At 35.7% G+C, this 17,026-nt stretch overlaps 1 protein-coding gene across 1 annotated transcript in view; it reads right to left on the bottom strand.

Annotated features, from left to right (window-relative positions):
- The window catches only part of LOC135206802 (large neutral amino acids transporter small subunit 1-like), a 74,222-nt gene extending 57,775 nt beyond the window's left edge, over positions 1-16,447 (bottom strand). The window contains exon 1 of the mRNA XM_064238296.1: positions 15,679-16,447. Coding sequence (XP_064094366.1) covers positions 15,679-15,899 — 221 coding nt within the window. The 5' untranslated portion in view covers positions 15,900-16,447. The remainder of the gene's footprint in view (positions 1-15,678) is intronic.
- Between the last annotated feature and the right edge of the window lie 579 nt (positions 16,448-17,026).

Genomic DNA, 17,026 nt, shown 5'->3' on the forward strand with positions numbered 1-17,026 from the left:
TCCCATACAGATAAAAAAAGAGAAAAAAATTATCATTTCACTCAATGTCAAGGAAAGCGTTCGCATGCAAGGTATTGAAAATGAAGAGCATAAAAAGGAAGCGTAATAAGGAAGAACAAAAACACAAAAGAGGAAGCAAAAGCAAAGCACTTCTGCTGCTTCTTCTCCTACTTCTTCAACCGAGTCGTCTCTCTTTCTTTCGCGGAAAAGGAAGGAAATCATAAAAGCGACTTTAATCTAGATCAAGACCAAATGAAAGCTAAAGAGGATAGCCTAACTTGCGCAAGGTCAACAACTTCCTTCAATAAAAATAAATAAAAGGAAGAAATTAATTTTCCGAACAATATCAACGATGAGCAGAACTTGCCTCTGAATGAGAAAATGAAGAGATAGATTTATATTCCAAAACACCAATTATGATGAACGAACAAAATTTCTTAAGGAATATTCATTATGATGCATCGGTTAAGGCACTGACGCAGAGAAATTCCACCTTTCATTCCTATTCGGATTTTCTAGGCTCTAAGTGGAAATGGGTATCCACCAGTATTTCAAAATTGAGAAGTTAAAGAGTCTAGCATACAGTATTTCCATTGTTCAAGCACATTAACAGAGAGAGAGAGAGAGAGAGAGAGAGAGAGAGAGAGAGAGAGCTAATAATTATTTAAAAAGAACTATAAGAAAAGGAGTATATCTTACGAAGAGCAAGAACCATCCATTTCCTTACGGCATACCGCAGGGTACACGATTGAGTCTCCTTCCCCTTGCCTATCACCATACTCTACAAATGGGCCAGGCCCATCACCAAAGTATGGTGATAATCCCCCCTCCCCCCCACCCTTCCTCCTCTTTCCCCGACACCCCCCCCCCCCTCCCAAACGATTATTCAATCACTGGATCAATTCATCATTTAGCATGAGGATGCGGCGGTTATTGCAAAAGGGTCCTTTAACGTCACTTCTCGCTTCACGAGTTCTCTCTTGATGTCTTCTTCTTCTTCTTCATGGGCAGGAATTTTTCGGGTTCGTTTTCCATCCTCCTTCCCATCCGGTTTTTTTTTCTTTATTTTGTCTTTTCCTGTTTCTTTTTAAGGAAAATGTAATTTGCAAGGAAATCCGCGTGGCAAGATGTCGTAGGGTTCCGGGAGAAAAGGCGAATTTCGAAAATTTTCCCTCAAATGTTTTACAAACGACGACTCCCGTCTCTCAGTTTTGAAATCAAACCTGAACGCCTCTTCCTCCTAAATGTGATAATTGCGTAACTTTATTGTTGCGATAATTGAAGGCATTTAGTGCGCAAATAAAATTTCAAAACATTGTCTTCCTCGATCTGCCCGTTTCATCTTCAAAAGGACAATTTGGAAGGAGGACAGCGATTTTCAGAACATTCTCTCCTACCCTGCCTGCCACATAATTGAACACATAGATGATTGAAGGTTTTCCAAAGCCTATTCCATCCCCGATGCCTGTCAAGTAATTTGATTACTAAAACAAAAAAGGCCTAGAGTAGGAAAGGACACGATTTCCAAGGTCTTTTTTCCTCTCTCCTCTATTGCATAATTTACCCATCCAGAATATTTAAGCTCCTTGGGCAAAAATGATTCTCAACACTATTTTTTCATATTTTATTTGTTAGGACTAACTCATTATTCGGACGATAGGGGCTTCAAAGAAGTTACTATTATTTAAAGGGACTATTTTCTTTGAATCGCCTTTTATACTATGCAAATACTTAGAACGTGATATTAGCTTTCGAGTTGTTATTCTGGGTGATCCTTGAACCAGTCTTACTATCTTGTTAATAGTGACGTCAGCTTTTGGCTTGATTCCAAGAGTGATGTTTCTCAGTTGATTAAATCCAGCACGCATAAGAGTCAAGCTGATTGGCCATTTCCTATCGTTATAACAAACGTAAAACCCTCAGTTATAAACAATTATCTTCAAATGTTACCGAAACTTGCGACTGACCTTTGAAGTTTGGTCCGAGTCGCAATGGGTCACAATAAGCCCCACATAACAGGAAAAGAATAAATAGAAAAAAAAAACACTTGCAAAGACAAACAACAACGTTTTAGAGTACTGGGTATAATATAAGAAACAGCACTACATCTTCCCATCCTTTTCTTTTTTATTAGCGAAAGATATATTTCACTGCTGGTCTCTCTCATTCATTCAAAAACTCAAGTTCTAAGAGTTAACATGAAGATGCACTCTTTATTCAATCATGCTCATCTAAATAAAAAGAACTGTAAACATTACATGACCGAGTAACACTTTCACATATTACTACAAACACTGTTCGCATTGCACTGACTGTCCTCATTTTATAGAATTTCTTTATGAACAAGGGTTCAATCAACCATTCACTCACCCAGACTCATAAAATCTCAAAACACATTCGAGATTACTGCCATCTGTAGGAAGACGCTTTCATGCTATTATAAAAATACTGTTCGCATAGCAGAAATTATCCGCATTTTACGGAACATCTTTATGAAACACGGGTTCAATCAATCAGTCACTTACACAGACTCTTATCATTTCGAAACACGCATCCGAAACTACTGTCATGTGGCGGAGGTTATAGGGAGAAATATATCATTAATGCTCTCTCTTAAATGCAGGCACAAACTTTCGCGTGTCACTCACTGCGCACTGTCACTACGTAACTAATACGTTCCCAGGTTCATTAACAGCGAAATTCCAAGGCAATTAGTGGCTGCAATAAAAGGTCGTATGGCTCTGATCGCCTATTAATAAGATCATTCTTCCAATCTACCTACTACGTGGTGAAGTACTTATATTCCTGTTTCAGACAAGACTCAAAATACGAGGCTTCAAGAAAATTACTGCAGTTTGTTTTTAAACTGAATGGTAAGTTTACTGTACCGGTGTACAACTAATTATTATTATCAAACATTTAATCTCGCTAGGTTGATCAGATTCGCCTTTCCAAATATTTTTTACTTCTTTAACACTTTAACACGAGGCGATTTTACTGATGGACTCCTTGAACTCAAATTACCTTTTTCTTACTTTTGCTGATTGGGCAATCCCCAATGAATTCTTGGATATCAGGAGTTACTTACTTCCTGGCAAATAACTTGGAGATCACGTATTTCCACTTTGAAGACGTCACAAACACACACACACACACACACACACACACTACGTATTGCCAATGCCCTTGACTATCACTTGAAAGACCGGGGTTCGGTCCCGACGTGAGTCAGAAATGTGTTTCTGAGAAACACGTTCATCAATAATCGTGTATACATAAAGTCATGTGCTCTCTTTAGAGCAGTGGTTTCCAACGTTTTCTGATTATCGCCTCCTTTCAATGAATGGCACATTCTCTGAGCCCCCTCCCCCACCCTTCCTTAAATACTGTAATTTACTGGCATAGCAATTATTCACAATATTATATATATATATATATATATATATATATATATATATAGATATATATATATATATAATATTGCACCAGTCACTTTAGTGTAATCAGTACAATTTTCATATTTGCGAAACGTTACTTTCGTTATCTTTTATAATTGTTTAATAATTAATTCCTTAATATAGAATTTGAAATAGTTTATATATTTAGACAACTAACTTCCGTATTTATAGCTGATATTTTCTCAGTATTTTCAAATCCTGAATTCCATAATAATCAATAGTTTTCAGATATAATTATCCCCTTCATCAAGCATTTGCGGCTCCCCCCCCCCCCCACCCTAGCAGCCCTTCGAGCACCCCCAGGGGGGCGCCCCCCACAGGTTGGAAACCACTGCTTTAATGTATATCAGTTCTTTAAGTTTACACTACTGATGGACCCCAGTTAAGATACTGAGGGGCTGATGCTGTGGAAGTTGTCTGCACGGAGCAACATCCCTGATTCAGCAGTTTAGTTGCAAAAACGAAGTCTACTCGCCAGACTGAATCATGAAGCGTAGGAATACTATTGCATAATACGACACCTGCCTGCTTAAACTATTCTTTTGTTGCATGTATACATGTTACTAAGTGCCTTTACAACTTCCTGTAATGGTAATGAGTCGAATGTAGTGGGTCGCCGCTAAGGATGGAAAATAGCTCGGGATTAGTTACTGTATCAACAAATATTGGCATTTATCAGGCCCTTGGAAAGATATAAAGCACAATTATTGATAAGAATAGTAATTCTTTGTGATTATATGTATACATATACGCAAACACACACACTTATATGTGTGGATATTATACATGAATAATATGTATACGTATGTGGAGCGCTAAATGCAGAGGATGAATGGGGCTATCACTGTTGCCCTCTGTTTTGGAGCCACGCCCAATTCGAGGAAACCGGTTGGTTATAATTCCTGTATATATATACACATAATTATACAAACGTATATATATATATATATATATATATATATTATTATATATATATATATATATGTGTGTGTGTGTGTGTGGTGTGCGTGTGTGTGTGTGTTTGCGTACATGCGTGTGTGCACGCGCGCGTAAAGCAGACATAACATTATTACAACAATGGAGGTAGGTGGCAAGAGTCGTCCTAACCGCGGCAACGCGCCAACAAAACAGGAAAATTAAGTGAACGCTTCGAAAAAATCATAAATGAACAGCTATTGAAAATGACTTAGGACGTTGAAAGAGATTCAGGCAATAAACTTGTCATTACAACTAACAAGAAATAAAAATAACGCGAGTTTAAATCCAGCAAGAAAACTCGTACGGCATTCCTGTCGCTACCGATAGACGGTAAGTCTAGTGTGAAACTCACACACAAACAAACACACAACGAAACCTCCTACTCCTACACACGAAAGCTTGTGCGCTCTCGTGACATACGTGCGTACGCGCGCCTATTTTGGACAAGGTTCCCAGCCTCATTAACGGCCAGCCCCAACAGATACAGGATGATGCAACAGCGGCCTCAGTTGGCATAAGTAAGAGAGCACGTGTGTCTCGGCCGCCGCAGAGTGAGCGAAGGAGGGAAAAGTCCGCGAAAAAAAAAAAAAACAGCTGCTCTCGCTGCAAACGATAATCTTCCCGGTGTTATTGAACCGACGCCATGAGCATGGTGCTGAACCATTTTCATGCAGCTCGCATTATCATTAAAGGGCAGTTCAACCGTGTGCGTGCGGGCGCGCATAACAGCCAACTGAATCGTATGGATGGTAATACAAGAAACTGACGGGAGATGAAGTTGGGTAAAAAAAAAAAAAAAATACCAGAAGCGTGTGATAACTAGTTCACAGAACCGCACGATTTCTCTACTACCACTACTAATATCTAAAAGAATAATTATAATAAAAATTAATGGTAAAAAGAGACGACTATAAATACATAGACTCATGTATTCTGATTCTTAAAACGTAAGCCTTGGAGCAAATAATGATGATATTCGCTTGGAATATACAGTTATCACAGGAAATGCTGTGTTGCGGCCTTCAAGCTGATTACAAGCGAGCCACTTGGTGGAAAATCCATGGGAATTTCCTTTGATTTGGATTTCGAAATAAATTTTTGTGCGTGAAATGTCAAAATATATTCCCACAATATACCTTTACTTGAATACAAGCAAAGCAGTCTGTTTTAGAGATTATTGTTATAATTATTTATTAATCAGAAAATGAAACCTATTCTTATTGAAGAAGCCCATAGTGGCCACAGACCTGAAATTCAAGCTTCCAAAGTTAAATAGTTAAAGGATCGCAAATTTAATTCAAGGAGGATTACTTACTGTCTTTGCGCAGGAGAAAATATCGCAGATGAAAATGTCAACAAATAACCGGTTGAATACAACAACAAATCTAGATCCTAAAAACCTATAAACTTTCCGGAACAAACACCCACAGTGTGAAATTTAAGACATAAGAGAATGAAATTGATAAAATTTTCGTAAAAAGCCATACATCATATTTTTTTTGTAATCCTGTTAACAAACAAATCGAACAAGAAATCTAGCAGCCTTGAAGGAATTAATAATGATAATTCAAGTAATATATATATATATATATATATATATATATATATATATATATATATATATATATAGTATACTCGTTTATAAAAATGAAATATATTTGTAAAAATGTTTACAAAGCCTAAAGCTTTCGTCCATTCTTCTGTGTACTTCATCACTACACTGAAAACTAAAATGGACTAAAGTTTTTAGTCTCGTGATCAAGTACACAGAAAAATGAACGGAAAATTTAAAGCTATGTTAATATTTTTACCAATACATTTTGTCTTACTAAACAAGAGTATTAGTGTGGATCCTTCTTTTGATAACTGGCAACCACGGTACGGTATTTTTATGTTTCATATATATATATATATATATATATATATATATATATATATATATATATATATGTGTGTGTATGTATATATCGATTGCAGTTTACTTTGAGAATAACTTACAACCAAAGGGTGAATCTACATTGGGCAAGATTCAAATCTATGTCATTTAATAAAGAATTCAGCCAACCAGAAGTGTGTACGTGAATGACAGTCGAGAAACTAATGGAAGAATACATGAAAAGCACACTGGCAGCGACAGCCAATTCTACCGAAAAAAAAAACCTGCCCACTTTTTTTTTATTTTTTACAGTAAGGGGAATGAATTACCTTTTCATGAGAGAAAAGTGTGAGAACGAAGTTGATTTAAAATGACTTAGGACGTCTAAGGGATCTATGGTCAAAACAAATGTATAACTCCTCATAGATAACATCTGAGGTTTAAGGGAGGACCAGTTACATGTCAACCTTTGATTTATGAGGAGGCCGTTTTTTGAAAGAGACAGCGAAGGCTCCAAAAATTAAAATACAAATTTTCAACCTGATCGAGCTAAACTGTCCTGATGTTTGAACGCACATTTGTTAAAAGAATCAGGACAAATCCGGATAAGGTCGCTCTTCTTTTAGAACATATTTCTAAGAAAAGTGTCCGATTGTAGATGACAAAATTACCCGCTTATGCAACATTAGATATACTGGCTCTCCAAAATGACATGGCAAATAATTATTATTTCACAACTCTATGAAACTTAATGAGACGGTTTACCTTTTCTCCTAGTTCTCTCTCTCTCTCTCTCCTACACACACACACACACACACACACACACACACACACACACACACACACACACACATATATATATATATATATATATAAATATATATTATTATATACGTATATCTATATATATATATATAGATATACGTATATATATATATATATATATATATATATATATATATATATATATATATGTGTGTGTGTGTGTGTGTGTGTGTGTGTGTGTGTCTGCGTTCTCCTGTACCAGTACACAGAATACCCTTTTTTTTCTAAGAAGTTGCGATCTCGTGCAGACACCACAAGATATTTTTCCCACCAGTTCCAGGAACATAACAACCTCGTGCTGGAGCACTCACGCCAATGTCTGTTTGGAGCACACTGCTGCTCAGGGATCCCTGTTAGTCTACTGATCTCCATAATTTCGCTACTTGATGTTCAAAGATTTATGTCTTCACTAGAATCTTTATACTACAATTAATAATACAACTAACGAATAACGATAGGAAGTTAATACGTAGAAAGGACGGAAGAAGCGGATAAAACAAAAAATAATATGATTCGAAACCGCCGAGTTCCGTGGGCTGCCGGGAAGAGACAATGGTCTCGTCTCATGTGCTCAGTTGCGAAACATTCTAGATCCCCAAGATGTTAAAAAAATAACCCTTTTTAGATATCTGTACTAGAACAAAACATTCTGGGCTTCATGTTGATGTACGTCTTTTCTTTATTTATGACGATACTTCATACAACTCAGCTGCAATTTAGCAACAGCAATTCACAAGGACTCATCGAAATGGTGAAGCAATATTGGAGACATAAATAACTTATCGAAATGGTGAAGCAATAATGGAGACATACTCAATCGAATGGTTTTTTGAGAACAATCTGATCGATAAATGGTGTAATATCTAATATAGTATATATATATATATATATATATATATATATATATATATATATATATATATATATATATATATATATAGACAGACGTACGAGTTCTGTAAGGCACGAAATCCCACAACGTAAATTTCTCCTTGAACATATAACATACAAGCAGTTATGTATCGAACCTTTATAATTCTACTTACAATCATTCAATATTGCAGACCATATTCATTACGGAAAAGTTCATTTAGTACGGCGAACATATACCGTGCAACGAAAATTCTAAATAACCTCACAATTCTCCAAAATGTACAAGGGCCGTGGGAAATTAAAGCCGATCAGAAGTGGTAACAGTAGTAGGGAGACGGCCTTTACAGCGGCTCCATAGACACCACCACTTCTTCCCAAGACAATCCTCAGCAACCACTTCAAAATACGCAGTACTTTCAAACCATGAGAGCGGGCCTTTTCTCAAAGTGTTATTCTTATAAGCTTAGCAACAATTTTATTCTTGTAACATATTTTTATTCTTATAAGCCTAGCAAAATAATAACCCTGGACAAAAAAAAAAAAAAAAAAAAACTGCAAAATCCCTATAACGGGATTATATTATTCTAGATCGTGACAATTTCACCGTACGTCAAACCTATGGACTCCTGTAACGTAGCTGTATTTTCACGTCTCAGTACTAGTTTGTGGTTGAATGCCGTCGCTCGTTCTCAAAACCACTGATCTCTGCGAGGGTTTTTTGATGTCAGTGACCAGGACATCCAGTTAAGATAATATTATGAGCTACGACCTGGTGTTCTTTGTCGTTTGGTCTAGTCGGCCTTTGCTTACCGAACATCCCTTGTGAAACAATACCTCTCTCTCTCTCTCTCGTACACACACATACACACGCGCGTTCGCTTGCACGCTCTTATGAAATGCATCTGAGTTAAAAAAAAAAAAAAAAAAAAACTTCAGTCAAGCGCAATCAAACTGACAATTAAGCGAATGAAACTAAAATACTGATACCAAATGTAATAAATTTTGCATAAGATTTTTAATCAAAACCTGATATGATACCAGAAAAGTATGTATTGCAGAGCGATTAATGATTCAAAATTGGATTGTAATTATTGCTGCAGGCACAGAAATAAAAAGAATGGTTCTTTAGTATAACAGATTTAGTGAACTCTATATTTAGGTAGGCCTCATGAAGATGACTCGTCAGATTGCAATAAATGAAATATACAACTACAAACGTTTAATGTATGGCTACCGAACCAAATTTCTTTGCTACCAAAAGGGCATAAGGAAACAATAGTTTGAAATATTGATCATCAACATCAAGACGGCGTAAGTGAAACAAAGTAATAGATAGAAATAGAATAAGGGAAGAGCACTAAAGAGACGGAATGAATAAGCATGAATGAGTTCCTTTAAGGTTAACCGAAAAGCGCACACTAGAACGACAAGCTGGAGTTCATTACACTCATATTTAATATTTACAGCTGTTCGTGTTATGTAATTACCAGCTACGTACATGCGACCACGAAAAAAAGAAAAGAAAAAAACTAAAAACATACACTCGAGGTCTAGGGCGACGTGTGGACAATTACACTGGAACCTTGAGTAATGAGAGAGACTATTCCACGTGGTGTCCGACACATAAAGAAAAAACAAATAAATAAATAGACAAACAGATAGATAAATAAATAATTATTTATATATAATATATATATATATATATATATATATATAAATATATTTTTTTTTTTTATATAAATATATATATATATATATATATATATATATATAAAACACTCCCTTCGACAGGTACAAATCACTTGTCTTATAGCGACAGACGGACGGCGACAAGCTTTGATTTTGAAAATTGCTCCCGACGGAATTATCCCCAACAAACAAACAAAACATTGCCGTCAAGCAAACAGTTGGTAACAATGCATGCCAATCCTGAGAGAGATAAAAGAAAAGGATTCACTGCGTGGTCAACATTCGCTCCTCCTGAAATGACGAAGCGTTAATGTGAATATCTAGCCTATGGAATAGTTGGATCAAGAGGCGTTCAAGAACTTTTAAACCCACTGACAGGTAAAGGGGGAGGACTAACTAAATCATCTGCACTACCTAATTATTGACCAGTTTCCTTAGAAATACGCCAGTCATGCTCAGGCAGGTTCAGTCTTCTTTCCTCTCCTCTTAAGAGAAAAGGTTCAAGACGAGATATTCACAATTGGGAAAAGATTTCAAGGCAAAATTGTTTAGTAAGAATAAATCAATTTCAACGGACTCTTTCTCAATTGTGGTTAACAAACAACGTTTACAAAATCCTAAAGCTGGAGAGAGAGAGAGAGCTTAAAGGCATCCTTAACCAATGGTTGTGTCACCAAATAGTGACACAAGTCAGTTATCAAAACACAAAGGACAGGCTTAATACTAACGCTTCGGTCTTCTTATATGTATCAACAATAAAAGAAGAAGAAGAAAACTATTTCAACGAGATGATCGACCTTGGAAAGTGGCGTCGTGGAGTTAATTAGATTTTATGATTTAGTTACTCAAGAGTTTTTTTTTGCCACATCTAATGCTAGTACTACTACAAATAATGCAGTAATACTTAAGTTGTGCACATTCTTATTACATCTTGAAGTTAATGGCTGATTTAACTGGAAACTCAAAATGCATGAAATGCCATTACGAATTAAGTTATTTCCTTAAGATGCAAAAAAGAAAAAACCAAGTCACCTGGAAAATAAATTGAAATCTCATGGATGCCTTACACTCCTGTACGTGTCGGAAAGTACAACTAAAAGCCCGTTTTTAAGGCTTCCTTTAATCTACAGGAATCACGGCAGTTTCGAGTCACACTAGACTCATCTTCTGGTGAAAGACAATACAGGAATCCAGCTAAGAAAGTCAACAGGCAAAATAAAAAATAAAAATAAGTAGCGACTCGTAACCATGTTGATTCCTCTAGATTAAAGAAGCCTTAAACACAGGTTTTCATTTGTACACAAATCTCACTTACACAAAGAAGCTCTACATATCGCAGCCACATTTTTGCAATGCATCGAAGGACAACAGAAACTTGACAAAAACCCGACCTTCTTCAGAGATATGACAGCATCACAAAGAGGCGACCTTCAGATTCGAGAAAATAGGAATCTTCACAAATGCAAAGTATATTAACAATTTAAATTGGAGTATACATTCCCCCCCCCTCTCTCTCTCTCTCTCTCTCTCTAGGTATAAAATAAAACTCTCTCTCTCTCTCTCTAAGGTTTAAATAAAACCTCTCTCTCTACGGTATAAAACCGCCCCCCTCTCTCTCTCCACTTAAAAAATAAGGTATAAATAAAACCCCTCTATCTCTCTCTTCACTTTAAAAAAGGTAGAAATAAAACCCCTCTCTCTCTCTTCTCTACTTTAAAAAGGTATAAATAAAACCTCTCTCTCTCTCTCTCTCTCTCTCTCTTCAATTTTACAAACAAGGTAATAACTAAAACCTTTCTCCTCTCTCTCTCTCTCTCTCTCTTCTGTCTCTCTCTCTCTCTCTCTCTCTCTCTCCACTTAAAAATTGTATAAACCCTCTCTCTCTCTAAAGTTAGAAAAATAATTTTTAGTACGAAACTTCTAAATTATGTCTAAGAAAAAAAAATACTTTGTATCCGGAACTACGGCACGTAATTCTTGTTGTGAGTGCACGTGCGTGCATGTGCGTGTGTAATTAATAAAGTCCTGGAGATAACAATCGTCACGTAGTCATCAATGGAGTGCCAGACATTTTCATGTCACGGGAAAGATGAAGACATAATGCGACGCGTGCGATCACCGTGGAATTTCCACTAATCAGCTTCACGTTTGTCATTTCACTGATTGAAAAGAGACTCCTCTCATTCTACCTGCAATGATCTTTCCCAAAGCCGGTATTCGTACCATCAGGTGGCCAACGTAAGTACCCTTCAGGAAAAACAGCGCTGAACAATGGAACTGAGCTACGTGACAATTACAATTTTTCTGAATAATAATAAAACTTACTCGAGACTTTCAACAGCATTACAGATCTTTGCTGACTAGTCATTTACTTAATTATTTTGATATGACGCAATGACAACATTGCGTCATATAGAAAATATATTTTTTTTCTTTTTCAGCAACCTGGTTTACGTACCAATATCAGATGACAAACAGTATTATTCCAAAATACAACGGAAATCTTCATTGACAGATTTCTTGAAATACAGAGAAAATAGAAGTCTTATTTAAGGAACCAGAAACGGAATGTTTGGATAACACAATACATTAACAAAAATATATAAAAATAAAAATAAATAATCTTTCGTTCTCCAAACCTGGTATATTTGTAACTAAGAAAACGTATTTGCTGCTAATGTTATTGTCATTTTCATTATAAAAATAAACAAAAAACAGTCGTAAGCATTAGCAGTCATTTTCTTTCAGTTTTTAAAAATCGAAAGTATTACTTCTGAAAACGTATTTGGAATGCATTTACAATAACGAGGGTTATGAATATGTGACTTTACTTTAGGAGACATACTGCAATGACTTGCCTTGGTATGCTACCCATTCGCTATAAAAAAAAATCCATTCTTTTAAAAATGCTGTATCTCTTAATAAAAACCGCTTTCAAAATGACCACACTAACATTAATGATAAAAATAGTTCTACGTAAAAAAAAAAAAAAAAAATTCTAAATGAGCTCCGTGTGGCCAGACTGGAAAAGATGTCCCAAAACCATCTGGAGAAAAACAAAAAACGACGAGGAGAGCGATGGATGGAGTGCCTCAAGGAGTGTATCCACCTGCGATACCACCTCAGCTCATTTCCGTTGGCAGCCAAATTGTGTATCACGAACGGAGAACAGTTTCTCATGCGCAGTTCGTGGCGCACCTTTTATTTCATCCGCATTCCATTAATTCTGGCGGGGAATTAGGGCAGAATTTCGCGTGCAATCCCAGAGATTCGACGGCCGCTGAGTGAGGACACTTCACGCCATCGTGGCGTCTTCAATTTGACGATGATGATAGAGAGAGGGACTTTATATGCAGGCTATGCATATATATATATATATATATATATATATATATATATATATATATATATATATATATATATATATATTATATATATATATATATCTATATATATACTTTAAGAAACAAATATCGTTTAATATCCCGATTCATCTACCTGAGCGAATTGGACATTTACACATTTTTGCAGCTTAAAAGTTTGTGGACATTAAAATAAATGCCACGGTGATGAGTGTGTATATATATGTGTACATATTATATATATATATACATATACGAGAGAGAGAGAGAGGGGAGAGAGAGCAGAGGACAACGCCAAACCAAAATTTACGTACATCTCTGGCATGTTAGAGGAAGTCACGGGACAGGAGAAACCAGTGAGAAAATAATATATTCTTAAGCAGACCCTTGACGGAGTAACGGTGTCTTCAGCATCTGCGTCATCCCTAGGAACCAAATTGAAAACGAAACAAGGCGCCGACTCTTAGCTGTCTTTTGGTGGATTTAAGTAGCTAATAATACTGAGTCTAAGATAGGTTTATGCGCGCTCAAATTTTTGGAAGGTTATTGAGTACTTAACATTATTATTCTTTGAACGGTTGTTATGAAATAAGTTCTTACGTAACGATAATCAATTTGGTGTCATTCTAAAGGCGGATAGTTGTGGTTTATATGACTGAACTTACTCAAAAACAAACGTTTCTATCAAAAAACCATCAGTTAGATGGGCCCCCCACCCCCTCCAAATAAATTTTAACTTTCTCAAAACCAAAAGTTTCTAGTCTGAAGCAAATATTCACTAAATCAAAAGTACATAACAAATATATATTTTTTGTACAATACATACATCGACAGACTGCCCTCTGTGTAAGACATAAATGGTAATTTGCATCACAGCTTATTACCTACATTTGTAACGAAACGTATACGCTATATATACTATACTTAAAAAATAATTTTATCATCAATATCGTGGTATGTGGCAAAAAAAATATAATGTTTATCTTCACCTATTTTTTTTTTTTTTTTTTGCCTCCATTTATCAACATTCAAGAAGCACTGAACATAAATAAGAAATGTTCATAATATATCCGACAGTTTAAGCATGTCATTTTTGTCTTCCCGGTTACATTACTATCGTAAAAAACTATTGCTAGAATACATATAAACAAATGCATAATTCTCGTTTTACCAAAGATTAATATTACTTCTGCATTGGGATTTCCCCAGATCTATTAAATAAAAACTTAGTCTTACAGACTTCCGTAATAAAATTATGATTACTCAGGAGAATCAGAATAGTAGGTTTGTGTGGATAGAATATTCATATTGCCATCCGTGGCCCAACACTCCAACCGAAGTTTATTCGTATTTATATTCTTAGGAGAAATAACTTAAGAAAGGTCTACTAAAATGTCACTATATTACTATTTGTTAATAAGCACGTGTACTGAACTCGCAATAAAACCACGTCACACGCAGTATACTTATAAATATATATATATATATATATATTATAATATCTATAATATATACTATATAATATATATATAGATATATAGATATATATATATATATATATATATATATATATATATATATATATATATTATATAGAGGATCACAAAAGTAAGCACGTGATTTTGTTTATTAGCTGAAGCCACAGGGAAAATTTAAAAAAGAAAAGACAGAGTGCCAAGTACTTTCGTGTATTTAACACATCTGTTAAATACACGAAAGTACTTGGCACTCTGTCTTTTCTTTTTTGAATTTTCCCCGCGGCTTCAGCTAATATATATATATATATATATATATATATATATATATATATATATATATATATACTTTTTCTTATTCACTGACATTTTTTTATTCATAAACATTGTGCCACAAACATCGTTTTATGCCAAGTTCACTATACCTCGGGAATAACTTACACCCAAGGGGAACTACATATAATTGAAAAGTGCTTCATCAACAGTGCAGTGGGATTCGAACCGCTGCATAGTTTAGAAACTGGTGATGTACAGTGACTTTTGAAATGGCTTAGTGGTCCAAAGTCACTCTACATCGTTGTTTCTTCACCAGACAGCCGTTGAATCCCACTGGTGACGAAGCACTTATCAATTATAATTACCCTGCCTGAAAGTTATACCCGGGATATGGTGAACTGGATACTACACGCTAATTGTGGCTTAATATTTGTGAATATATTATATATATATATAGATATATATATATATATATATATACAAGCAGTTTTCCTCAAGGAGTGGTTCAAGAGAAAAGACCACAGTCACCAAGACATTTTTCAGCGGGAATAAAGATAAAACTTCTGAAATATACAGACATACATACATACATACACACACACACATATATATATATATATATATATATATATATATATATATATATATATTATATGTGTGTGTGTGTGTGTGTGTGTGTATATATAATTTACGTATATGTGTGTAATATATATATATAGTATGGATATATATATATATATATGTGTGTATATATGTATATATATATATTATATATATATATATATATATATATATAAAATAAACAATTCAAACATTAAACTATAAAAAATAAAGAGGAACCCAGTGAAAAAAAGGAGCAGTCTTACCTAAAGCATAGCGCCCCGACGATGCAGAAGACACCGCAGATGGTCCACACGAGGAGAGCTGCAGCAGGGGACCCGGCGAAGAAGAGCACGCCCCCCGGGGACACGAAGACACCAGATCCGATGATCGAACCCACGATTAAGGCGACGCCGTTGATTAGCGTCACTTTCCTCTTCAGCACGATTCTTGATCCTCTTCTGCCTCCTCCTAATTCGTCTTCCATTTTGCTTACTTGACCTGTAGTCGTAGACGTCTGGTTCCTCTGACTAAAATATATATATTCCGCCTCTAAACGGAAGTTGACCTTGTTTACTGTTTCCCAAGCAGGAAGCCTTGAATTCGTTCAACGAAATGGACTAGCAGACGCCAAACAAACGTTTCTCCTTCAGGAGTTGACAGAGAACAGCAAACGTAGACAGACACACCGGTGCTGAAATCAAGAAGACGGTCAAATCGACGATGGACAAAGACTGTCAAAGTAATTCCAGAAATCAACTGAAATTCCAAAGCTTTTGGTGATTACAGACGTCCTGCTATGTATTTGTTACTTTGGTCTGAAGGAAAATGAGATCTTGCTTCAATGTAACATTTTCCGTCATTGTTCAAATGACATAGCGCAGTGACGAAGTTTACAACTGGCCTGCTAGTCACGGTCAACAGAGAGGCGAGAGCGTGCAAGTTGCTCGGACGCGTCTTACTTGTGAAGTGACTCTCGCCAGCCATTCGTTCCCGGCTTACAGCTTAGGCCCGCTGACGTATGACAACTGGTCGCTGCCAGGCGTAAAAGCAAGCCTCTGCAAAGACAAAATGTACAGCAGGTGATTTAGATCTCTGAAACTTTACTAAAAAAAAAAAAAAGTTTTCTTTAAAGAACATAATTGTTAGTTATTAGTTATGGGCTGCTTTCTGTTTACATGACGTATAGTGCAATCTACAAATTCTCCTGCAATATCAGCATCTGTTGCCTCAGTTCGCGTATAGTTGCTTTCGCTTGAGCGATTTTGCAACTGGCAAAGGGTAAGACAATTAATTTTGAACCTATGTATTTACATAATTTAAAAAATAATTAAAATACAGATAACATGTAGTACAACCAACTGGTTGTGATTGTAGTACGCTCAAAAAAAAGAGTAACCATTATAACACATCGCTATATAAAAAAAAAAAAAACAAAAAAAAGGGGGGGGGACAGGGACCCTAATAATTGGAAAATTTTTCTAGACAGTGATGCAATCAGTATATTTCACTTTTAAAAACTGAACAGTGAAGAAATCACAGTTTAATTTTTAAGAGGGGTTTTCTTCTCCACATCCACCACAGGCTCCAGTTATCACCATCAATGGTTTCCAT

This window comes from Macrobrachium nipponense, chromosome 11, assembly GCF_015104395.2.
Source record: "Macrobrachium nipponense isolate FS-2020 chromosome 11, ASM1510439v2, whole genome shotgun sequence".
Classification (NCBI taxonomy): domain Eukaryota; kingdom Metazoa; phylum Arthropoda; class Malacostraca; order Decapoda; family Palaemonidae; genus Macrobrachium; species Macrobrachium nipponense.